General features: G+C 32.9%; 1 protein-coding gene across 11 annotated transcripts in view; it reads left to right on the forward strand.

The window, feature by feature from the left end:
• Positions 1-25,553, forward strand: part of LOC129054388 (protein fantom-like) — a 73,361-nt gene that overhangs the window by 30,550 nt on the left and 17,258 nt on the right. For 4 of the 11 annotated variants that reach the window (XR_008519079.2, XR_008519082.2, XR_008519081.1 and 1 more), the window contains 3 exons: positions 6,656-6,700; positions 10,362-10,476; positions 15,336-16,674. Coding sequence is in view for 3 of the 11 variants with exons in the window: in XM_054546064.2 (XP_054402039.1) it covers positions 6,656-6,700; positions 10,362-10,476; positions 15,336-15,389 (214 nt within the window). In the remaining 8 variants the exon portion in view is untranslated. Of the gene's footprint in view, positions 1-2,839; positions 2,892-6,655; positions 6,701-10,358; positions 10,477-15,335; positions 16,675-24,568; positions 24,659-25,553 lie in introns of those variants that run through there. The other 7 variants (XR_008519084.2, XR_008519083.1, XM_054546065.2 and 4 more) reach the window with 4 other exon arrangements.

Below are 25,553 nucleotides of genomic sequence, written 5' to 3' on the forward strand. Positions count from 1 at the left end.
GCTGCACCCATTAACTCGTCATTTAGCATTAGGTATATTTCCTAATGCTATCCCTCCCCCCTACCCCCACCCCAAGGATTAGGGTATATAATGAAAAGCCAGGAGGGGAAAGACACTCATTTGACATGCACTAGTGTGAAGGGAACTGTGCTAATTATAGATCTGGCTGCAGAAACTCAATTGGATAGTAAAAACAAACGTTGTCTCTCCCAGTAGTGATCAATTAGGGCTTTGTGACAAAGAAAAGGGATGCCATACTTCTAGAATCTAGACAGACAACTATATTTGTTTTCTATTGCTGTATAGCAAATTTTCATAAATTTAGTAACTTGGTACTCATGTATTACCTCAGGATTTTTTTTTCCCCCTGAAGTTTGACCACACCTTAACTGCTTCCTCTGTTCTGTGTCTCACAAGGCTGACATCAAGGTGTCAGCTGGAGACTGCAATCTTATCTGAAGTTAAAATTCCCCTTTCAGCTCCTTGGTTGTTGCTACAATTCATTTCCTTGTAGTAGCAGGATACAAGCTCTTGATTTCTAGAACTCACCCACTATTCCCTGCCACATGACCCTCTCCACATGGCAATTTGATATTCAAAGGCCAAGGAAAGCAAATCTACTACTGCTTCTTCTCTTTTACTTCTGATCCTTTTTTAAAGGGCTCATGTCATTATGTCAGACCCACCTAGGATAATCTTTCTTTTGATTAACACAAATACAACTCAATAGAAACCTTAATTATATCTGCAAAATCCATTCATCTTTGCATTATAAAGTAACCTAATCTCGGCCGGGAGCGGTGGGTCATGCCTGTAATCCCAGCACTTTGGGAGGCCGAGACGGGCGGATCACGAGGTCAGGAGATCGAGACCATCCTGGCTAACACGGTGAAACCCCGTCTCTACTAAAAATACAAAAAAATTAGCTGGGCGTGATGGCGGGCGCCTGTAGTCCCAGCTACTCGGGAGGCTGAGGCAGGAGAATGGTGTGAATCCAGGAGGCGGAGCTTGCAGTGAGCCGAAATCGCGCCACTGCACTCCAGCCTGGGAGAAAGAGCGAGACTCCGTCTCAAAAAAAAAAAAGTAACCTAATCTCAGGAGTAATCTCATCATATCCATAGATCTTATCTGCAATTTAAGGGGAGAGGTTAAAAACTGGGGCCATGTTACAATTTCATCATTGTAGGCACTGGAGTTGTCTTCTCATTATCCATTTCACTTCTCTCACTTACATATCAGTCACGCAGTTTGGCTATAATACCTTGTCTCCTGGAGTGAGTCCTGATTAGAAAAAGCAAATGACTTTCAAACATTTTAAACCTGGCAATCCACAATGATAAATACATGCAAAAATACATGTTGCATTACAATCTAATGCAGATACACACACATATATATAACTGAAAAACACTTAGCTTTACTCTGTGCAATTCACTCTATTCTGTTCTATTCTATTCTGGTCTACTTTAGTCTACTCCATTCCATTCCATAAGTAAACAAATGCTAGTTACACTTCAACAAATTGTTATAAAAAACCCATCAGTGCGTCACCCTAGAAGCTGAAAAATACTGGAGTAAGCCATTCATTGTGAGTCTATTATCTGGCCAGTGACTATTTTAAGAAAGCTGAGCATTTTATCCCCCAAACAAAGGCGGAATAAAAATTCAGAGGTAATGAGTCCTCCAGTGGGAAATTACTCGATAAATTTCAGCAGATGAAAGCAAATACTTCAACCAGAATCTAGAATAAATGAGAATGCATGTAAAAACATATGCAAATATAATGGAAGACATTTTATAAATTATTATTTTGTTATCCCACCATGGCTGCCTTGGATTTTTAGTAAACCTTAGCAGAGTTGATGGTGTCCCTACTCATTCTATATACTCATCTCAAGTGAGTAAAGCAAGATTGTGTCTGAAGCCTTGTCTACCTTCATTTATTTTATGCTGCCATGCTTAGGAATATAATGGGAGACTTAGAAGCCAAGTCGGTGTCAGAATTGTATGTGCACAGCGGCAGTACCCGTTGTCTGAAATTCTGATTCAGAGGATCAGGTTTGTGTGCCAGGTGAAGATTAATTGTACAAATGTCAATCTTCTTGAGGGTTCATTAAATTATGATACTTAATTAACATCAATGTCAGTGAAAGAAAAAATACCCAAAGCTTCCCTAAAAGCTGTTCATATTCAAATATATGTTGATTGATGGAAGCCTATTGTTTCCCAGTGCCTAGTAATGTTCTTCACTGCATATATTACCTGGAGACTTCCCCAAACACTGAGATATTTGGAACTCTAATGAAAAAATAGCTTCTATTGTCAGGTGGAAAGTGCAATTTTATGAGCAGACCTAGTGCCTCTCCTTATCCATCCATTGAGTGTGTATCTACAACTTGATTGATTTCGACATATTCTTTACCAGCCAGTTATTGGTTACAGAATCCCATGAATAAAAATAAGAACCTATTTGTTGGTTGGAATATCGTAACATGTTAGCAAGACATGGTTTCAATTTATGAAGTATAATATTGACTTCATTTCTAGGTAATATAAAATAATAATAAAATGCAACTATGTGATTTATTCATTTAAATAGTCTCATCCAGTATAATTTAGAGTAACTTTGTAAAGTACTTAGCAAGGGATTACTAAATAGTGGAAACAATTAGGTCAGGTATAGTGTTAGACGTTACAGAAATCATGCTGCTGTCAAGTAAGGATGTTAACGGAAGCATGAATCTAGTCTCATCTTTCTTGAGACTTATTATTGGTTACATAAAATGCATTAGTTCTATGATATTTGTAAATAAAGGAATGACTCTAAATTATTTTGCAGTATAGGAAGAAACATGAAGCGATGAAACATACTGAACAATTCCATGTTTATGGTGAATATCCATGATTATTTCAATGTATATTTGTGTGACTTGAGGCGGGTAGGCTTTAGGAATTATGATCCTGTAGCAGAATAGGTAGATAGCAGGGTAAAGACAGAAGACAAGCTAAACAAAAATCAAATGTATTCATTAGGAATCACAAAATATACAGCATATTTTTATTTAGCATATAAATACATTGTTTATCAAGACTTCAGCATACGGCAAAAATGAATTATTTCTTTTCTTCTAACCGTAAATAACTTTAAAGTCATCAAGAATAATGCACTAGAGAATAGGCCTAGAAATAGAAAAGAGAAATAGAGAAAATCATAAGCAAGAGATCCTACAAACCAGCAATCTAAGTCCTAATGAGAAAGAAAAACTATAAGAATAGATTGAAATAAAAGCTACAGTTGTAATATAATGTTAACCTCCAAACAAAATGTAATTAAGTGTAGACGCAAGAACCGGTTCCATAAATAGCTATTCATAATGATACACAATTGCCATGCCATTATTTTCTATTAGAAAAAAATGAGAATAAAATACAATATTAAATGTCTGATAGAATTGAGTTCCTAATTAAGTCTTCAACTGAATTAAGTCAGCATCTTCCTTTCACTTTTTCTTTACGTCTTGTGTATAGGCTGTTAAAGATGCTTGGCATAATTACAATCAAAATAGATGTATTTTTGCCTGTTCTGAACAACAGGAAGTTTGGCAAGAAATTAAGAACCTAAACCACAGCCAAATTGCTGAATCCTTGAATTGTTTAAGGATTCAAGCAAGAAAAACCTATGGCCTAAACTGGGAAAAAAAAAAAAAAAAAAAAAAGTGCATTTGTGACCTCGTCTCTCTCCAGCACTTAGTTTGAAACAACAAATTCCTGCCACATAAAAAATAATCTATTTACTGGCACCCAACTATAAGCAGTTTACCTGCTGAATATGTATTGTAGAATTCTTGTTAACATTCCTTATGTTCCTAAATTTTAAATAAATTATTAAATCCTTCACCATTTGTAAAGGGTGACTCTTTCCCTCCAAACTGGTCACATTTCATTGGATCATCACACTTTGGCCTTCCTTAATAAGCATGAAATCTCTATACTGCAGTTTCTAAAAAGTCTCAGTTTCATGACTGAGGGAACACATAATGGGATATGAAGCCTTTTGCCTCTAAGTTTTACATGTAAATTCAGTGTCTATTGTCAGTGACCAAGTATTATGACATCTCATGAGGATTCTAGAACTGACACAAAATATTTAGTTGCCTCAATTTAATTTTTAGGAAGACGTTATTTTTATTACTTTAAATTAAAACCATAATTGACTGAAAGCTTCAACTGGGTCTACAGTTAAATGAGTCAAGGAATAAGTTTTGCTCAGAGTCTTTATTGTTTATGGAAATTCTAGTTCATTTGGGAAGCTTGTGCTCCCTTCAACAGTTTCTAAGAATTGTAGGAAAAATAAAAATATATCAGAACTCAAAGTTTTCAAATGAGATATTACAATCATAAAAAAGTTAGAAATTGTTTAAGCTATAAACTTTTGAAGAAAGTTATGATTTGCCTGTACTTGGGACTTCTGATTCTGGCCATGATGAAGTAGCTGATATTCTTATGATAGGAGCCTTATCATCCTGTCAAAAACAAGTATAAATATTAAAACTTTACATGAAGTACCTTTGAAGTAACTTTTTCAAGCATTAGCAAAAACAGAGGGTAATATTACTTCAGAGAAGGTGAAAACATGCTTATGAGATATTGTCCTGTGTTAAATATTCAAAAGCCCAGAATCCAAAAATATTTTTCTTAATTTCGTTTTTTTTTTTTATTTTTTATTTTAAGTTCAGGGGCACATGTGCAGGTTTGCTGCATAGGTGAACTTGTGTCATGGTGATTTGTTTTACAGAATTTTTCATCATTCAGGTATTAAGCTGGAGGCCATTATCATTAACAAACTAACACAAGAACAGTAAACCAAATACTGCATGTTCTTGCTTATAAGCAAGAGCTAAATGACAACATTTATATATTTTAGTTTAGAAATATTGTCAAATCATTCCAGAAATGTAAACTCACTTTTGATAACTACATTTATAAAATTTTTATTGTTTAATGACAACTTTAATTATTGAATTGCAAATACAGTTATATTTTTCCTCAGTAGAGAAATATTAAGAGCAAAATGAAAAATAATTATACAAAAATAAGGGAAGTAAGACTTTGCAATGTTTAGAGGCAAAATTTTTCTCAGCTTTTTTTTTTTTTTTTTTTTTTTTTAGCTTGGTAAATCAACTTCTCATCTGATAGTATTACTTCTCATTGCCTCAGCAAAACTATTTTTGAATCTACAAAGCCTTTGCCACCATCCTATTCAGGGAAATCTATCACAGTTTTGCAAATCACTCAAATTTTGCAGAAAATTATAATGCTGAAAATGATCACACAAGGCTTCATTTTAGCTTCAGCCTAGTTCTGTTCTTGGATATCAGAATATATTGCAGGTGCTTAATCCTAAAATGACTCTACACAATTTGCTTCTTTCTATCAATGAAATGGTAGTTTCCTTTTAAAAATAATCGATCTCATATCAATCATATGATTGTTTTATATACTCTTTACTGTTAAAACATTCATTTAATTATTTAAAAAGTTGATATATATGGTACTAATATAATATTTTAATAGTAAAATATTACATTATGAGGATACACTAATTCTAAATCTATCTGCCCTAAGACTGAACAATATTTTCACAATTTGCTAGAAGGTAATGTAAGGTAAGCAGTTTGAAAGTAAGGAAAAAATTTATTGAATGAAGTTACAAATTGATCCATAAAAGATAAATGATTGACTTGGAAAATAAGGCACATTTTGTGCAGGTAACAGCTAATATTATTGTCCATGGCTTTACATATAATTCTGGAATTGTCATAGAAAGAAAGTCACTTTTTGGCCGCTAACTACTTGCTTCTATCAAAACTTGAAACTTATTTTAAAGATATCATTTATCATGTACTTTTAAATTGCTTTTCAGCAATGTATATTTTAAAATATTCTAAAAAATACTTCTTCAAATACAAGTCTAAAATATTCCAAAAACTTTATAAAACTGCATACAAATGAGGAAATAGTCCTAGTAGGGCACTGAGGTAAAATTAACAATTAGAAGTTAACACGTGAGGTACTAAAAGTTACTGAAAATAGATTTGTGTTATGTGGATTATTTGACTCCTAAAATATTAATGTCATGATTACCATAAAAATTCTATACAAACTGCACATAAAATTTATAAATCACCAACTAATTAATTTTTGCTGTAATTATACATATTCTTATACAGAGTCTCACTTATCTAGCACAACCAGATTTCTGTTTTTATAATCCAGAGAGAAAACTTTGCTAAAATTCTCATATGAGATAGGCATAAAGTAAAGCAAATATAGGAAAGCTTTGGTTCTTCCTTCTTTTCACTTTGGCTGACATGAAAAACTTAATGCTGAGAGAGTTCTACTCTTCTGAAAACAGTAAAGAGCAAAAAATTTCTGGTTATTTTCCAATGACTCCTGCTGCTAAGTTGGTATCATTAGAAACAGACCTATTTTGATGCTCACGCCTGTAGTGATTCTTGCATATTTAGTTCTTAATTATTTGGATTAACTATAAGAGGCCAAATGCATTTGAGCTATAGTTTTTCACAATTGTATAGTTTCCAAAATATTCTCCTCTGCTCATAAGATATATTCTCAATGGTCAAATCTTTTGCAGGAAGAAAATTCTGGTAATGAACTTACTTCAAACCAAAAAGCCAAGGTAAGCCTTGAAAATAAGTTCTTGGATCATGTGGGAAAATAGGAAATGTCTAATATTTTAAAGGATAATATCAGTATAGTGTTAAACAAACCTAGTACTCATTTATCCTAGTTGTGAGCCTTTGTGCTAGTTTCGTCATAGCCCCAATTATTAGATTTATCAACTTTTAAATGAATTTTTTTATTTATCAAGGTATTAATTACTTCCAAGAAACAAACAAACAACATGCAAAGAAAAAAAAAAAAAAAAAGAAAGTATGGTCATGGTGGAATATTAACATTTTTATTATTAAATATTTATTCTTAAAATATTTAATATGTTAAAATATATGTCATAATAACCAAAGATGAATCAAGCAATAGGTCTCAGTGTATCCAGAAACAAAGACTTAGAAAGACATCAAACAAAAATGAGCCAAGGATATTCTCTGTGATATCTAGGGATACATGGTCTCACATCTTCACTTCTCTTTTAAATTGTCTTTTTATTTGTTCTCTCTGCAGATTGTTTTTCTGCGCTCACTTGCATGAGGCAGATTTTTATCAAACAAATTCTGATATTAGTAACATAGTACATTTAATAATCTGCAAAATAATCTTACACTTACTTATTAGGTTACTGTTCATATTTATGTTGATAATACAATTTCAAATAATTGTATAAATATAGGATAAAGCAAACAAGTAATTATATTAATATTGTTAGGAATTAAAGTTTAAATGTAATTGAAAAGAGATACAAATATAAGTTCAAGAAAATTAACTAACAACTTGTAATAACTAATTTAATTTGGATACTTTCATATGAACTCATAATATTTATAAAATATGTCAAAGAGTAACTATACTCCCATGTTAATTATGAAATTGTTTACCAACAGCCAAGATATGGAATTAATATTAGTGTCCATCAATCAATGAATGTAAAAAGAAAATATGGTATACATTTCCATATGTATACACATAAACACAAAAATGGCACATTATTTAGCCTTAAAAAAGAAAATCCTGCCATTTGCAACAGCATGGATAAACATGAAGAACATTATGCTAAGCAAAATAAGCTAGGATAGTAATGTATGGCCTCATTAATACATGGAATCTAAAAACTTTGAACTTACAGAAGCAGAGAGTGTCATGGTGGTTACCAGGGATTGGGGGAAGGTGGAAGATTGAGATGAAAGATACTGGTCAAAGGATACAAGATTTTAGTTTGACAGGAGAATCAATATCATTCAAATGGCTGTATTGCCCAAAGGAATTTATAGATTCAATGTTATTTCTATTATGCTACCACTGACATTCTTCACAGAACTAGAAAAAACTATTTTAAAATTCATATGGGACAAAAAAGAGCCTGAAGCAATCCTAAGTAAAATGAATAATGCTGGAGGCATCACACTACTCAACTTCAAACTATACTACAGGACTGCAGTAACCAAAACAACATAGTACTGGTACAAAAACAGACACATAGACCAATGAAACAGAATAGAGAACCCAGAAATAAGACCACACACCTACAACTATCTGATCTTCAACAAACCTGACAAGAACAAACAATGGGGAAAGAATTCCCTATTCAATAATTGGTGCTGGGATAACCGGCTAGTCATATGCAGAAGATTGAAACTGGATCCCTTCCTTACACCATATACAAAAATTAACTCAAGATGGATTGAAGACTTAAACGTAAAACCACAAACTATGAAAACTCTGGAAAGCAATACCTTTAAGGACATAGGTGCAGGCAAAGGATTCATGAGGAAAATGCCAAAAGCAATTTCAACAAAAGCAAAAATTGACAGATGTGATCTAATTAAACTAAAGAGCTTCTGCAAAACAAAAGAAAGTATCAACTTAGCAAACAGACAGCCTATAAAATGGGAGAAAATTTTTGCAAACTATGCATCTGACAAAGGTCTAATATTCAGCATCTACAAGGAACTCAAATTTACAAGAAAAAAAAACCCCAAAATGTGGACAAAGGACATGAACAGACATTTTTCAAAAGAAGATATACATATAGCCAACTCATATGAAAAAATGCTCAATATCACTGATTATTAGAGAAAGGCAAACCAGAGCCACAATTGGATAACATTTCACAACAGTCAGAATGGCTACCATTAAGAAGTAAAAAGAAAAAATAAACAGATGATGGTGAGGTCGTGGAGGAAAATAAAAACACTTATACAATGTTGGTGGGAGTGTAAATTAGTTCAACCATTGTGGAAGACAGTGTGGTGATTTCCCAAAGACCTAAAGTCAGAAATACTATTTGACTCAACAATTCTATTACTGGGTATATATTTAAAGGAATATAAAGGAATATAAATAATTCTATTATTCTATAAAGACACATGCACATGTATGTTCATTGCAGCAATATTCACAAAAGCAAATAAATGGAATCAACCTAAATGCCCATCAATGATAGACTGAATAAAGAAAATATGGTACATATACACCAAGGAACACTATGCAACCATAAAAAAGAATGAGATCATGTCTTTTGCAGGGACATGGATGGAGCTGGATTCTGTTATCCATAGCAAACAAACATAGGAACAGAAAATCAAATACTGCGTGTCTTCACTTATAAATGGTAGCTAAATGATGAGAACACATGGACACATAGACGGGAACAACACACACTGAGGCCTATTAGAGGGTGGAGGGTGGGAGGAGGGAGAAGATCAGGAAAAATCACTAATGGTTAGTAGGCTTAATACCTGGGTGATGAAATAATCTCTGAAATTCACCTCCATGACAAGTTTACCTATGTAACAAACCTGCACATGTACCCCTGAACTTAAAAGTCAAAAAAAAAAGAATCAAGTGAATAAAAGGACAGAATGGAGGGAGAGAGAGAGAGAAGGAAAGGATGAAGAAATAAAAAGTCACGAGCTCTTCAGGAACCTCAGGTGGAAGGACTGCTTGAGTTCAGGGGTTCAATGCTGCAGTGAGCTATGATCTGCCCTCTAGCCTGTGCAATAGAGTGAGAACCTGTCCCTCAAAGAATAAGACAAAGAAAGCCATGATTTTCTTAAAAAAAAAAAAAAAAAGGCAAGAATAATAAAACCAAATTAATATAACAAGTCAAAAGTAGTTACAACACCAATTTCTTACTCTAAAAATTGATAATTAAATGGAAACCAGACATTTACTTTGTGTAACGAGGAGATACGGTGAATCCCAAGTGGTGAGGAAAATATTTTTACAGAACAACATTAGGTAATAAATTTTTTTAAAAAATTAACATTTTTCAACTGTTAATGAAATGATTGACTCAGGCAAACATTATCAGTCGCCTAAAATTAAAGGGGAATTATTTTGGAGAGGAGGATTCATGTGATCATAAAATGTCACTTTCAGATTATTTGCAATTTGAAAAACATTTTTAAAAAGTAATGGAGAACATTTGGTGGTCACTGCCTTAATGAAGTAATCAAATTTATCATCACTAACAGTGGGGAAAGTTAACAATATCTGCTTTCTGCAGAATTCAATAAAAAGTATATTTCCTAAGAAGTAAAGTGTGTTCCGCTGCAATACACACCTTTATGAGGCTAATTAGCTTATACTGACTGGGAAAATTGGAAAATAATACCAGTAAAACATAGATGGTATGCTGATTCAAATATTATTGTTCTTAGCAGGAGTAGCATCATTACCTCAAGCAATATTGCCAGAGAAAATCCTGACACAGAGAAGACAAGCTCAGTGCTTGATGTGAAAATTTATCTGCAGGTACAGAACCAGTCCATAATACAAGTAGGTGTATTCAGAGGAGGGCTGGGGGATACAAATGGTACACCAGCAAAATTTGCTGTGATCTTTTGAGAAGTGTCTGCTCATGTCTTTTGCCCACTTTTTAGTGAGGTTATTGGTTTTTTGTTTGTTGAGTTGTTTAAGTTTCTAAACATATGAAAAAAAAGTTCACCATCCCTAATCATCAGAGATATGCAAATAAAAGCCAAAGTGAGATAACATCTCACACCACTGGGAATGATTATTATTGAAAAGTCAAAAAACAACAGATGCTGGTGAGGCTACAGAGGAAAGGGAATGCTTATACACTGTTAATGGGAATGTAGTTTAGTTTAGCACCTGTGGAAAGCAGTTTGGAGATTTCTCAAAGAACATAAAAGAGAAATACCATTCCACCCAGCAATGCCATTACTGGTTATATATACAAAAGAAGATAAATTCTTATCAAAAGGACACATGTACTTGTGTGTTTATCACAGCACTGTTCACCTTAGTGAAGACATGGAATCAACCAAGGTGATTATCAAAAGGGAAGGGGAATGGATTAAAAAAATTATGGTAGATATAGACCATGGAATCCTATGCTGCCGTAAAAGAGAACAAAATCTTGTCCTTTGAAGCAACAGCATGGATGCAGCTGGAAGCCATTATCCTAAGTGAATTAACAGAGGAACAGTAAACCAAACACCACATGGTCTCACTTAAAAGTGGGAGCTAAACATTGGGTACTCATGGACATAAAGATGCAGCAATAGATTACGAGGACTAACAGGATTAAAAAACTGATGCGTACTATCCTCACCATGTGGGACACAGGGTCATTTTTACCCCAAACCTCAACATCTTGCAATATACCCATGTGACAAGCCTATACATGCACCTCCTGAATCTATAAAAAAATTGACTTTTTTTTTTTTTTAAGAATTTGCTGCAATCTTGGAAAAATTCTTCTTCAAAGTCTTCTAAAAGCATTTTAACTTTTTATTTACATTTGGAAATTCAAGCCATCTAAAATGAAATCTAGCATATGGTCTGACATAGGTGCCAACATTATTTTTATATACATGTCCAGTTTAGGCCGCATTCTTTATTGAGAAGATGAAGTTTCCTCTATGGCTCTACAGTTTCTCTTTTGTCATAGATTAGGTTTCTCCATTTCTGTGGGTTTGTTTGTAAACCCCGTATTCTGTTCCACTGGTCTACTTATCAATCCTTGTTTCAATCCACACTGTTTATAGTAAAGTGTTATAAGATGATTTTTAGCTATTAGTATAAAATCACTGATTTGTAATTATTCGAGATGGACTTTATTATTTCCTGCTTTGCATTTCTACATACCTTTTAGAATCAGCTTGTCATTTCTCATCTCTTTCAAAAAACACTACCATTTTTATTGGGATTATGTTGCATCTATATATATGAGAGAATTGTCTTCTAATTCATAAATATAGAGTATCCCAATTTATTTTATCTGTTCTAATATATCTTAACAGTGGTTTATTTTCTACTTGAATTTTCCACTTAGCCTTCATTAGATCCACACCATTATAAATGGTATCATTAAAAACAAAAAGAAAAAAACTTACTTTATAATTGTTTGTTGCTAGTATATGTAACAACAATTTATTTTTATACTAGCTTCATGTCCAGTCCAGTGATCAGCTCAAATAACTAATCCCAATAATTTGAGGTATATATTTTTGAATTTTCTATGAAAAAAATCATGTCTGCACATAAGTTGATTTTTATTTCTGCAATATAATTATTTGGCTTATTGCACTGGCTAGGCTTTGCCAGATAATTATTAATGGGTCGTAGGAGATATCCTTATCTCATTACAGAAGTCATATATCTTTCGTTATTTCACCATTAAATCTGATTTTTTTTCATTTTTAAAATAAATGCCTTGTTTCAGACTAAGAAAATTCTATTTTATTTCTAGTTTTCTGTTATTTAATATTACAAATGGGTTTTGAGATGATTATTATAATTCTCCTTTTTCATTAATTTAGAAAATTGTATTAATTGATCTAAAAATTTTAAGCCACCCCTGAAGTCCTGAAATAAATTCATTTTTTAAAATTACACATTGTATTTTTATTAATTGATAAATTTTTCTTGATAATAGTTTGTTCATCATTGTACTTAGTCATGAAATATATTTTTAGGATGTTGGTATCAAGGTTATCCTGGACTCATAAAAAGAATGTGGCATATTCTCAGTTTATAAAAGTGGCTATTTAGGACTGGTATAATTTATTATTTGTTTAAAGGTTTGCATACAGAGTTTCTTCTGGATATGGAGTTTTATCCAGATTATTATTTTAATTAGATTCAATTCAATTCTCATAGGTTTCTAAATTCAATTCTAATTAGGTTTTTCTTCTATCAGTTTTGAAAATCTGTTTTTCTAAGAATTTTATTTAATTTTTTCTATTTATTGGCATAAATTTGTTCATAATACTCTGATTTTTATTGATTGTGTATTCCCACAATCACCCTGTGAAATAAACTACCTTGAGATTTACCGGCTTAAAACAATATATACTGCTTTGTGTGGATGGATTTGTTTTTTTTTTTTTTTTTTTTTGGTCTGGTGAACTACATAAATTCATTAATTTTAGTTTAAATGTAGATTTGTTTGGGATTTTCTGTGTGAAGATACCATGTTATGTGCAAATAGTGACAATTTTGGTTCTGCCTTTTCACTATTACATCTTTACTTATTTGTTTGTTTGTTTGTTTTAGTTTCTAACCATTCCTGTCTTTATTCTTTCTATTTAGGAATGAAAACAAATTAAAACATAACTTCTTATATTAAACTTCCAAGTTTTGAGGGGACAGAAATGAAATCTAGAATGTGTAAAATCAAATTAGATACTGAATGTTATTTTGTTACCAAAGCCCTCCAGATGGTATCAGCTATTTGTTTATTTAATTTGTTTTTCTTGAATTTGCACTTTCTGCTTGGCAACGAGGCACAGTTCTTGTAGTCTGCGCTGGGCTTGGAGGGATCACTTATGCAGCAGCAGTGAATTGTGTTAAGCTGAGCAGCTCTGCTTTTCTTGGCTGGGCCCTCTTACATGTCTGGAGCCTCAGCTATGCCTTTATGGCTCAAATGGTTTTGCTTCACATGGTTTCTCACCCATTTGGACCAACTTGAGCTTGTTCATAAGGAGAAAGTAGAGGCCTAACAGAAAGAGGGAGAGAGAGTAGAAGCATGGAAGGCCTTTTGAGACCTTTGCTTAGAACTCACACATCAACATTTTACACCACATTTTGTCGGTCAAGGAAACTACAAGACCTACTTCAAAGGATGTGGAAGTAGAATCAACCTCTCTATAGGAGGACATGCAGTCACATTGTGAAAGAAAAGATAGAAGGGAAAAGCACAGAAGCCATTTTTGCAGTCAATCTACCATACTCATTTTCTTTTCAACACTTTTATCGATGTAATGTTTTTATCCTTTTCATTGTTAATATTAATATTTGGGCCCTTTTAATACCCATTTTTAGTCCAGTTTTATGGGATTAATGTTATTAATTTTTTTAAAAAAGAAAAATTGGATTTGTAAATTGTATTTTCTCATTTGTTGGTTTTCTAGTTCATAAAATTCTGCTCTTTTAAAAATAATATTTGCTGTTTCCTTTTTCAATTTTTAAATCTTTTTTGTTTTTATTATTTCCATTTTCAATTTGGGGGAGTATTAATTAGCTGTTTTAACTTTTTACAGAAATTTTTAAGTAATTGACTTAAATGTACTTTTTTGCAATATGTACGTTTCAAAATATTTTCTACTTCCCAATGTTTTCTACCTTGACAAATAAGCTACTTATGTGTCTCTTTTTCTACCATAGTTATGAATTTTATTATTTGTTTTTCTTAGTTCTATCAGCTTCATGCTAAATTGTTAGGTTTGAAAATTTTTGAGTAAGAACTGGATGTTAGATAATTTTAGGAAATTACTGCTAATTTTATTAGGTATGCAAAAGACATTTATATAGGCAAATATCTTATTCTTTGACAATGCATGACGAAGGATTTAGAGAAAAAGAAATCTGACATCTGAAATCTATGAGCTAATGTATAAAACAAGTTGTGCTAAAACAATTGAGTACATAACATGTATATAATATAGTTAAAATTTAACAATTACTGAATCTAGACATCAGGTGTACAGATATTATAGTATAATTCCTATAATATCCTCGTATGTTTAAAGTCATAATAACAAAAAATGTTGGGAAAAATCTAGAAATGATGTGAACCTCTTTCTGAACTTGTTTTTTAGAGACTTCAACATGTTGACTATAGGTAGTAAAGGCTTCTTACTGCAGGGTGGGTGTGTTTCTTTTTGTGTGTTAATACTGCCAATCCAGCAATTAAGTTAATTATTTTCTCAAAATCTTGCCTAGTATTCTGACACATAATTGTCTAACCCACATATCTCTGTATTACTAATCCATCTGGACTATCCTATAGAAGAAAGTATTTGGTTCCCCAATGTTACAACCTTAGTGGACATATAATGTCAAGTGACTACAGATGAAAACTTCTTATTTCCAATTTAAGACATAAGGCCAGCTTGACCCAAAAGTAATTCTACATTCTCTAGGTTTTCTCTGAGAATGTATTGCAATTCCAACACAAGTAATAAATACTAATATTTGGGTCTTGTTTAATTTCAATGACCATAAGCCTGCTCAATGTTGCCCAAGTAAAGTGAGATTTATTATGCAAATATTAATAGAATAAAAGCCAATTATTGCACCAGAAAGAAAAAAAAAGTGGACTATTGTATTTTGATAATAGATTGGTTTTAGCTTTTTTGTCTATCTTAACTATCTTCTTATCTTTTCAGAATCTTTGTCTCCAGTTTGTCAGAAGAGATTGTCTGATTGATTCAGTTGATTGATGGAATGGTCATCATTGGAAGAGTGGTCTTCCTCATCCATTCAGATATACTTATGTGAGAGAGAGGACATATATTATGTATTCACATAGGAAAACCATAGTGGTTTTCAATTCTAAACTGGAAAAGCAAAATAATTTTGTCTGCCTTATATGAATTTAGCTATTGTTTTATAATAAATGATAGGATAATTTTTATCTTATCTTGTTTGTGTCATAATCAGCTGTCTGGAATAGGAGGCTTCCCTGTATACATTAGTTCATTGGTATTATAAGAAATGCCTCAGAACTTCATCAAGATGTAGCAAAGTGTTTAGATAAAATAGAACTACAGCAATAATAGAATTGTAATTACAGCAATAATATAATCTTCTCTGTTGTCTGATCCATGAGTTTGCCACAGGAATTTCCCTGAAGTTATGCAAAAGATGAGAGAAAAGATTTGCATCCACATCTATCATTCTGCAGTAACATGAGTCATGAGAACTTACTGTATCTTAAGGAAGGTTTGAATGGATGCACTCTGGTTGGACCCACCTATCTCATGGAGGCAATTTATTCAATTTAGTAAACATATATTATCTATTATAACCTAAAAATGTTATGTTTTGTGGTAAGATTAATTTAAAAATCAATATCCTCATAGAACTTAAAGTTTTATGATTATAAAATACACATTAATTTGTGAACAATGGTGTTAATATGTGAAAAATTATTAATATTGGTGATATAAAATGTAAAAGAGTAGTTCTTAGCATGAATTATTAAGTAACTTTTCCAGGCATGATAAATAATGGACTTGATAAATGGGTAAGTTTTGGATAAATAGAGAGGAAGAGGGAGGCACAAAAAGAATGGAAGAATGCCGTAGTAAAGTGCAATGAATTGAAGCTAGGGTACTATGAGACTATAGGCTAAAACTGTGTTATTTTACAATAATTTTTTGGAGAAAAGTAAATTAAACATATCCTCTCCACCATAACTTTATGGAGAATGCTGTTGTGCTTTGTGGACTCAGGATTGAAAAATTATGCTGAAAAATTCTGATGAATCTGAAAGAGATGTTTTATTTCTTTGCTAGTCTAACTGAAAACTTAGTGACTCAGTCAAGACGTATGTGTCATTTTGTGATTTAATATTGTTTATTTTCTCAAATACAATTCAAACACTGAAACAAGCACAAAGACATACCATGGATTATATTCACTGCTTCTTGGCAAAAGTACAGTGAATGGTTTTACTCAATTATATGTTCATTGTTTTTCAAATGTTATAATTAAAATCTAATAAAAACCCTATTAAATAATGTGTTTTCATTAAAAATATCACATTTTATAAGGCTCTTTTTATTTAAAGCATTAAGAGTACTTTTGACTATTTTTCCTAGGAAACTTGATAACCCTGAACATTCCTTTTCATAGGAGATCATAAGTTCGTGTTAAGCAGTAAAATGTATAATTTATAGTGAAAGCCTATGCATTGTAAAATAATTCTTATATGTATCTCCCACTAGTGCTCTAGAATTTGCAGATATTTTTATCACTATTCTTTCCATTTGTATCTATCAAATGGGGCTGGTGATATCATTCTTACGGAGTGCAGTGAGGATTAAATGAGATACTTGCATAGATTTAAATGTGTGAACCAGTGTAAGCAGTTAACACATAGAAACTGCTGTAATAATCCAAATCAAAATCTAATAACAAAGTGTATGCCTAAGGTACAATTTTAACACCATTAATGTTATGACAAAGACATAACACAGTATTATTACATTATAATCCTGCCATATTCCTACTCTTCTCTTTAGACATTATTTTACATCTATCCTTTTTCCCTATAAATAATCATCTAGTTCTGTGTTCTTTTTTGAAATCTCTTTTTTCTCTAGTGAAATAATTACTCAACAAGAAGTATTCATTCAATACTTAAAATGTGAGCATGTAAATACAAGTTTTAAGTGGTTCAAAGTACATATAAATTCTCTGTTGGAATTTGAAGATGTGACTTGACCTCTAAGTTGGCCTTTGAGAGTTCTGAACAAATTGAGATAAGATAGGTTCAGCAATGGTCCAAATATTAGCTTTTTTATGGATTAAAGAATAGGTCAGTACTGTATTATGGGGAGGGGTTAAAGCCTGAAAGAGCTGCAGGAATGAGAGGAACTTTTTACTTATACTCTCTTGGAACAGCAGAGATTATAGGGAGAGATTTCATTATCATAGATGAAGAAAATAGAAAGGGCATATTCTCCTATACCATGATGCCTGCTTATAGTTGGGAGATAAGATATGTATCCCAGTTTCTTAGTGATCAAGAGACCATTTATACCAAAAGGGATGCTAAATATACTTCTGAGGCTTAAACATGCATAATTCTTCTTGCATGACTGTCATAATTTACTTGACCTGTCTCATTTCAGTTTTAGCAATTTCAGCAAAATTTAAATCTATATACTATTTTAATATATTTCTACTCCTGAAACTCTAAGAGACTATTGTTTTGAGCGAATCTGTATTTTCTTCTTTTGTTCCAAGGCCAGGCAACCCTTTCTTTGAGAAGTGTCTAAGGAGTCCCATTATAGTAAGACCCGTTTTGAGTGTCCTTAGACATTACGACTAGTCCTTAAATTAGAATAATTTCATGATCAGTTGAAGTAAGCTGTTCTTTCTCTTTAAATACATAGATGCTTCCTGAGGATTTAGCATAGAAATATTATTAATCAATAAATCCATATTAATCCATTATTCCATTAAATCCATTATTAATCAATAAATTAATCAATAATCCAATAAATCCATTATTAATCAATAAATCCATATTGTGTTGTGTGAACACAACACAATGAACATTTCAAAAAAATAAATTCCTCTCCTCCTCGACTTTCTGGTTAATTAGATTTAACAATTTTTTTCTTTTTCTGATACTCTTTAAATTTTGTTTTAATATCAATGATTTATCATTCATTTAAAGGTTATTCTTTAAACACTGGAGGTAAAGATACTAGTAACATAATATGCTTAATTTACTAATGGTGATTGTATCTGAGAAAATGAATTCAGCTCTATGTTACGGAAAATCTGACTCAGACTGCTCCAACAACAGAGAGTTTGTTGGCTCATCAATGGAAGTCGAAAGGGTACATTTCAAGGACAGTTTATAGTTTATTTCAGTGTCCTGGTCTGTGTGTGTTTGTGTGTGTGCGTGTGTGTGTGTAATCTTAATTGTGCATGTTGGTTTAAACTTCAGGCAGCATTCCTCAAGGTGGCTCCAGTTTTCGCATTTCGCACACTACAGCATGCAGAGGAAGAGAGAATGCTTTGTCTTAACATTCCAAGAAAACTCTGAGATTCCTCATAAGTGGAATGTTTACAACACATGTCTGCCTCTATGCTGCTCATGAGTATAGAATATACTGATTAACTTAAGTCAAATATTGGCTATCTTAGGAAATGGGGGTATGGGCAGCTCTATACAAGGCTTGGCTGTGTACTAAAACTTAGATACCTTAAATAAACTGAAATTTTTATTATTAAATGGGAAAGGGGTGCAAAAGTGATCGACCTGCTCACCACAACCAATCTTCTTTTGAAATATAATCTTTTGTCCAGTGTCTTTTCTTTATGATAAAAAGCAGCTTTATTCCACATTGCGCAAAGAACAAGAGCTGCTGTGTTAGTGTGGATAATGTTTTGCTTTACAAATCTTACAAGTACATATTTAATTAATATCATGATCCTTCACATCCAACTTAAACTCTTGGGCTAATTATCTCAAGAGTGATCCATTAGATGATTGGGGACAACATTTAAGGTATCAAGATCTATTTATTATTTGTCCAAACATCACAGTGGAGGTGTTTTTAATTTCAATTAGAATGTGGTATCTCATGCTTTCTAAAATTGTGTTTTAAAAGTAGTATTTTATAACTATCTTTCAAATATTCTTATGTTTCCATTCCTGGAAAAGGCATTATAGGTTGAAATGGTGGATCTCAGATCTGATGTCCCCATGGAAACAATATTATAACAGGAAGTTATGCTCCACAACAAGGGCCTGATTAATTTTTTTGTTTTATTTTATAAATGGCTAGAAATAAACTATCTTATCAACTCTTAAATAACGTATAAAAATATAAGAGCAATAGTATATTTTTCAGTGTGTTTATTGAATTGGACAACATAGTATCCACATACATAAAATTTTATAAATTCTGATACAGAATTCTAGAATTTTTTTAAGAAGTGAGGTAAAGGAAACATTAATTGGGAACATAGAATTTAAATGAATCATTTGGAGCAATTTTTTCAGGAAATTTCAAGATATTTTTGGGACTCTCAGGGATAGCTGCTGGACTTTGAGTATTTGTTTCTTTAGTTGTTTGTTTGTTTATTTATTTGGAAGCTGGTTTATGGATGCTTATTTTTACAGCTTCTACTGATAATTGAGATATCCTCCATAGCAAACAAAAGCTTAGGTTCCTCTGTGTTTGGCATTGTATCCTCTTCTTCAACAGTGACTTTGTAGCATAACTGTGTTATACATACCCCGTTTCAGAAAAGTCATACGAAGTGCAGTGTTGTAACTGACAGTATTTTGATTTTTTTAAATTTTACCCAGGTTTTCTTAAGCATATTTGGAAGCAAGAGGTTATAGAGTTTGAAGGGAACTTTGAGATCTTCCTGTCCAATTATACATTCATTGTGAATTGCTTTGCCCACAGAATAAACAGTTTTGTTCAGGTGTTAGTCAGAAATCCAGTTCAGCCTAACTGAAGTCAAAATCAGCTTTTAATTCCCTCACAGAACTAAAGAAGTCAGAAATGGAACTGACTTGAGGCAACAGTTGATGCCAAGAGGACTCTTTTCATTCTGATTCTTTGGGGTATTTTTCTCATTCTTTTTTTTTTCTTTCTTTCTTTTTTGAGACGGAGTCTCGCTCTGTCGTCCAGGCTGGAGTGCGGTGGCACGATCTCGGCTCACTGCAACCTCCACCTCCCGGGTTCACGCCGTTCTCCTGCCTCAGCCTCCCGAGTAGCTGGGACTACAGGCGCCTGCCACTATGCCCGGCTAATTTTTTTGTATATTTTTTTTTTTAGTAGAGATGGGGTTTCACCGTGTTAGCCAGGATGATCTGGATCTCCTGATCTCGTGATCCGCCCGCTTCGGCCTCCCAAAGTGTTGGGATTACAGGTGTGAGCCACCGCGCCTGGCCTTTTTCCCTCTCATTCTTTTCTCCTCTCACTATGCTTCCTCCCTGTGACAGTGAACCTGGCTACTACCAGCTTTAAAGTTTAATCAGATTATCTATAGATTCCAGGAAAAGAGAGTCTTTCTCATATATGGTTGTGTATAACAGTAGATAATAAAGTCCAATTAGTCAGACACGGGCCATGAGTCCACACACTGGTGTATGAATCTTCACCTCTAAAATGTGATACAAACCCACGCCATGTGCGCAATCCTAGAGAAGTGGAGAGCTGTAATTAGACTCCTCTCATCAGATCTATATGGAGTTCGGGAGAAGTGTTTGACAACATTGGGGTGCCCATAATCAGAAAAAGGGTGAAGAGATGGTGGACAATTAGAGAGATTAGGAGTCCGTAGTAGTTTGTAAAAATGTCGCTTCATACCTGTGGTAGGCTGAATAATGGTCCTTCAAGGATGTCCACATCTTAATCCACGGAATTTATGAATGTTATCTAAAATGGCAAAGAGGATTTGGGAGAATATCCCCCATCATCAGGGTGGTCCCTAAATGCAATCACATGTATCCTTTTTGAAGGCGGCAGAAAGAAAGAGAGAAATTTGACACGTGATGAAAGAGGGAGAGCCATTGTGACCATAGAGGCAGAGATTGGAGGGATACAACCAGTAGAACCCCCGCAAATGCAAGAAGTTGATTCTCCTTTAGAGTCTCAGGAGGGAGCACAGTCCTGCCAACACCTTGATTTTGGTCCAGCGATACTGATTTTGGGTTTCTGGCCTCCACAACTGTGAGAGAATAAATTTTCTTTGTTTTAAGCCACCACATTTGTGATAACTTGTTACAGCAGCCACTGAAAACTAGAACAATACTTAGTGAATTGATATTTTCCTCTTTCTAATTGTTACTCACAGATTAATCCTGTCTGGGTGTCTCAACAACCAAAAATACGTTAATCTGTTTTTCTTTCCTCTTGCTCTTTGTGGAAGTTTTTCAAAATAACTCTGAAGATTTTCTTGTTAAGGCGGCGTGTATTCAGTTTTGCATGGTTGCCGTCCTTCAGGGTAATTCCACGGTACCATCTTGCCTTACATCCTTTCAGGAAGGAAGTATGAATTACAGAAAAGACCATGGATATTTTCATCAAGATAAGTAGGTTTAACACTGGCTTCAGCAATTCTGGTTGTTTCATTTTCTACATATTGACTTATTTGATTTATACATATAGCACATTAATTACACACTCATATAGGAAATCTGGAATACAGTAGATACTAAAACACTGTTAGGTACCTATCTCAATTAATCATTATCTTACTCTTCAAGTACATGTAGAGGTAATTCTTTTGTCAATGGTCAACATCTCTCTTAAAATATTACACTCAAATCAGTGTACAATAGCTAGGCATAATAAACTATATATGGAATAATCAGCAAACAATTCAGCGGAATTCATACTTTCCTTTGTCTGGAATATACACACACAGGGACACACAAACACACACACATACACCAAATTTTTATTACAAAGTATTTCAAATAATCATAAAACAATTAAATGGATAGCAATATGCCCCCAACTATCACCAAAAAGATGTTTATATTTTGTTATTTTTGATTCATGCAAAGATATGAAATGTGACAGGTATACTAAAGTTCACTTTCACCATCCCTACCCATTTCCTAAATCCCTACAAAGGAACACTCACCTGAAATTGGTGAATGTCAATCTGCTATATGCTTTGGTCGCTTGGTAGATATACATGCATCCATAAACATTGTGTTATTGTATGGTTTAAACATACAAAAAAAGTATTATATACATACTACTTTGTAATTTCCTTTTAATTTTATTTATTTATTTTTTTGAGATGGAGTCTTGCTCTGTCACCCAGGCTGGAGTGCAGTGGCGGGATCTCGGCTCACTGCAACCTCCCCCTCCTGGGTTCAAGCAATTCTCCTACCTCAGCCTCCCAAGTAGCTGGGACTACAGGCAAGTGCCACCATGCGCAGCTAATTTTTTTATTTTTAATAGAAACAGGGTTTCACCATATTGGCCAGGCTGGTCTCAAACTCCTGACCTCGTGATCCACCCGCCACAGCCTCCCAAAGTGCTGGGATTACAGGTGTGAGCCACTGTGCTTGGCCTGTAATTTCCTTTTTATAACTCAAAAATATTTTTAAGGTTTATCCACACTTCATAAAATAGAATTAGTTTGTTCGTTTTAATTATTCTTTACTATTCACATATGTTGAATGCATGTACTTAAGCCACTTATTTATCTATTGCTCTACAGAGGAATAATTAGGTTGCTTCCTTCTCTTTTCTATTACACATAGTCATGCAATTAGCATGCTTAACTCTGTTCCCTTGTGAACCCATGGATGTAAATTACTAAATAATAAAGTTCATGCAAGTTTACAACTTTATTAGATATTGTCATATTGCTTTCAAAATTTATTTTGTCTCATTGCTCTACCTCCAGGAAAGCATAAAAGATTCTATTTCCCCACGGCTTTGTCAACACTTAGTGTTTTCAAACTTATTAACAATTTCAAACTTATTAATCCTCATATGGTTTTAATGGTACCTTGAAATTTAAATTTGCACTTTCTAATTAATAACAAAGTTGAAGATACTTTCAGTTTGATTTTCCTATTTTATAAGTTGTCTTTTCCTAACTTTGTTCATTTTCTTTAATTGAGGAAGGGTGTTTTTCCCTTTTCATTTAATAGATTTATAGGACTTTCATAGTCTCTCAATTTTGTATTTTTGTTAATTTTGTGTGTTACAAACACTTTCTCTAGGCTTTCTTTGTTTTTCATTTGGTTGATCATTTTTTTGTTTGATTGCTCATTGATATAAAATATTAAGTGTAAATGTCATTTAATTATATAGATATCTTCCAAAGTATATTATAATAATTTTAACATTTACATTTTTAATCCATTTGGAATTTAATACATTTGGGATTTTTTCTATAGATTGCCAATATTCTATTATTTCTCAGGGGTTTAAAATGCCATTTCTCATAAGTATAAAGTAATGTACCACATGCACCAGTTAATCATGGGCTGCTTAGACAAGGTAGTACCATAAGATTATACCGTATTTTTACTGTACATTTTCTATATTTAGATATGTTTAGATACACATATACTTTCAATTCTGTTACAATTGCCTACAGAATTCAGTACAGTACCATGTTATAGAATTTTGAAGCCTAGGAGCAGAACAATCATATAGCCTTGGTGTTTAGTAGGCTACACCATCTAGGTTTGCATAAGTACACTCAATGATGTTTGCACAATGACAATACTGCCTAATGATACACTTCTCAGAATATACCCTGTCATTAAGTAACACATGACGCTGTAATCGTTCTTAGATTTATTACATTGCCTCCTTTCTATAGGATTCTTAAAAGTGGTCTAGTTTTGTAGTAAATTTTGATATTTTGTTGGGAAAATATCCCAATTTGGCTGGGTGTTCTTGGCCCTTAGTATATACATATACACTTTAGCATAATTTTTCAAGTTCATAAAATATCCTGATGAGATTTTGATTGAAATTGTATTTAATTTCTTATTTTACTTGGGGAGAATGCAATCTTTATGATTTTAAATTTTCTAATTTATCAATAAGTTATAATATCTCCATTTATTTGCCTTCTTTTATGTCCTTTAATAAAGTTTTATACTTTTTTTCATAAAGAACATGTACTCTGGGTACATGTAGTCTTGGGTTAATTTCCATAAATCTTATGACTTGGGATTGTGCTGAGAATGGTATTTTTATTACTTCAATTTCCTAATTGTTTTATTGTGGTAAAGTGTGCTGTTGATTTCAGAAATTTTTCTTAGATTCTTCAAACCTGATTATATCTCTTATTATTTCTAATAGATTATCTAGAAACTGTAAATAATACTATTTTATTTTCCACATCAAGATTTTTATTATTCTCTTATACTTACTAGAATCTCCAGTGTCATGTAAATAGATACAAGGATCATGGACTTTCTTGTATTGCTTCTGATTTTAAAAATAATGTTTCCAGAAATCCAGCAGTAAGTATATTCTCTATGTTTTATTATTAGTTACACATTACCAAATTAAAGAAGTTTATTCTAGGAGTTTTCTATGAGTTTTAATTATAAACGAATGTTGTGTTACTTTTTTTTTTCCTGCACTCAGTCACATTATCCTATAGTTCGCTCTTTAGTATATTAATATGGTGAATAATGTTAGTGGATTATCTACAATTCAATACCTGAATTCAGAAGATATGTTTAGAAGTCGAGAAACGTGCCTTAAATTTTGCAAATGCATAGGGATCAGGAACATGTTTTCTTTACTGTAATAATTTTGCATATTATTGCATCATGGACAGCTGGGCTGGCCCACTATTCATTTATGGGGAATGTCTTGATTTTAGCACTGAAAGTTCTACAACCAAGAAATCCCTCCCTGAAACTCAAAAACAGCCATTTTTTTCAGCAATAGATATGGAAGGTTGGGAGAAAGGTACAGAAGTTCTAAGACAGACAAAAAATAGGGGCTAAAAGCAGCATTGTTTTACCATTAAATGGATGCAGCATGGACCATCTGCTTTCTATAGTCCCTATTGCTATATTTTTCCCCGGCCGCCTGTGTTGGCAATCATGCTTTGCAGTTTCTAATAATGGATCATCCAATGTTGTATCACCTGACTGAAGCAATTTAACTGTATAACTTAAGTGTGTTTTATTTGTGAGCATGCATAATTTGTCCTTGATTTTGGTGATGGATTAACTATCATGATTTGTATCAAGATACTACTAGTTTAGTTGTTAACATTGTGAATACTGTGACCAGGTTTTCTAACAATTCCCATAATGGAAATGAGAACAAATATAATATCAACATCAAAATGACCCAGCCTTCAATGGAAAAGAAGCTTAAATGACTGTACAATTTAATGGC

The sequence above is a fragment of the Pongo abelii genome, chromosome 5 (genome assembly GCF_028885655.2).
Source record: "Pongo abelii isolate AG06213 chromosome 5, NHGRI_mPonAbe1-v2.0_pri, whole genome shotgun sequence".
NCBI classification, from domain to species: domain Eukaryota; kingdom Metazoa; phylum Chordata; class Mammalia; order Primates; family Hominidae; genus Pongo; species Pongo abelii.